The sequence below is a fragment of the Parus major genome, chromosome 25LG2 (assembly GCF_001522545.3).
Source record: "Parus major isolate Abel chromosome 25LG2, Parus_major1.1, whole genome shotgun sequence".
NCBI classification, from domain to species: domain Eukaryota; kingdom Metazoa; phylum Chordata; class Aves; order Passeriformes; family Paridae; genus Parus; species Parus major.
The window spans coordinates 679,930-681,506 of NC_031794.1; the positions used below are offsets into that span (position 1 = coordinate 679,930).

At 71.3% G+C, this 1,577-nt stretch overlaps 1 protein-coding gene across 1 annotated transcript in view; it reads right to left on the reverse strand.

The window, feature by feature from the left end:
* SEMA6C (semaphorin 6C) overlaps positions 1–1,577 on the reverse strand; it is a 6,415-nt gene that overhangs the window by 2,547 nt on the left and 2,291 nt on the right. The window contains exons 4-8 of the mRNA XM_015650221.3: positions 1,461–1,575; positions 1,058–1,275; positions 709–834; positions 482–637; positions 15–251 (exon numbers count right to left, since the gene is read on the reverse strand). Coding sequence (XP_015505707.1) covers positions 15–251; positions 482–637; positions 709–834; positions 1,058–1,275; positions 1,461–1,575 — 852 coding nt within the window. The remainder of the gene's footprint in view (positions 1–14; positions 252–481; positions 638–708; positions 835–1,057; positions 1,276–1,460; positions 1,576–1,577) is intronic.

Sequence of the window (1,577 nt, forward strand, 5' to 3'; positions counted from 1 at the left end):
TGCCTGCCCCTCACCGCCCGGGGTCGTAGAGGCTGATCTCCTCCAGCAGCAGCGTCTTGGCACCGCTGTCCCTGCTGCCCCCCGGCTCTCGGCGGTCCCCTGGAGCCGGGGTGCCCCCGGGGGGCTGGGGGGCCTCGGGGCGCTGTGCAGCTGCCAGGACCTTCAGCACCCGCCCGTCCTCGGCGCCCAGGAACAGCACGGTCTGGTTCCTGCGGGGCCCCGCGCCCGTGTCCACGGCCAGCTGGGTCAGCCTGGGGCAGGACACGGCCTCGTACACCTGGGCTGGGGCTGACGGGGGCTTCCTGCCCCACACGCCCTTCACAGGAGCCTTGGACGAGGAGCGTGCCCACCCTGCAGCACACCCTGAACCGGCTCCCGTGAGCCCTGGGCCCAACGCCCCTCCAGGCACGAGTCCATCCCATCCCCGAGTCCATCCCACCCCCGAGGCCACCCGGTCCCCGAGGCCACCCTGTCCCTGCACCTGGTGCCGGTGTGGGTGAAGAGTGGCCGCCCGCCCGCGGGGCTCACGGCGCCGTGCAGCAGCGGGTGCTCCTTGGCGAACACCAGGGTCTCGTCAGGGAAGTCCCCAGAGGTGCCAACACCGGCAGCAGGTCCCATCCCGGCGCAGCAGCCCGGCCTGCGGCACAGCCGGTGTGGGGCGCGGTGTCTGCGGCACCCGGGCGCGTCCCGCTGTGGGGTGGGGGGTACCTGGGCTGGGGGACCCTGTCCTCTGGCACCGCGGTCCAGGTGGCCCCACGGGGCTCGGCGAAGGGACCCTCGAACGACCGCTCCACATCTGCCAGGTAGAAGGCGCAGACGGCCGAGCCAGGGATGCTGCGGTGACAGCGGTGGGGACAGGATGGCCTCGGTTTGAGCAGGGTCCCTCCGTGTTCCCATGCTCTGCTTCCCTGGGTGTGTGTCCCTGTGTCCCCTCTGTGTCCCCATGTCCTCCTGGGCAGCCCCCTCCCTGTGTCCCCATATCCCCGTGTGAGTCCGTACTCATGTCACCATCCCCCTGTCCCCACATCCCCCCGTCCCCCTGTCCCCATGTCCCTGCCTGTTGGGCTGGGTGCCAAAGAGGGCGAGGACAGCGGGGCGCCCGTGCAGGGTCTGGGGGGGCGTCACGGCCTCCAGGACATCGAAGTAGAAGACGGTGTCCCCGGGGACGGAGCACTGCAGCCGCACCTTCAGGAAGGACGTCCAGCGCCGCTCCAGCACCCGCGGGGACCCGCCGCGGTCATTGCGGCACACCCGGGCCACCCGGGCCACCAGCACCTGCACAGGAACCCGGCTCAGCACCTGGGCTCAGCTCCTGGACACCCTCGGGCATTGTCACTGTCCCCCTGGCACCCAGGGAGCACCCACAGGTCTGATACCCTGGTGAGGGGCTCAGGAGCCTCCCCTGCCTCCACCCCAGCACTCCTGGGTGCTCCCCCGGAGCCCCCCGGCCCCGCACCCACCTTGCCCAGGGCGCTGAGCTCCACTGCCACCTCCCTGAAGAAGAAATAGACGTAGGGGCCGTAGGGCAGCACCTGGACAAAGTGGGGTTCTGGGGGGGCCAGGGGAGGGACCATCAG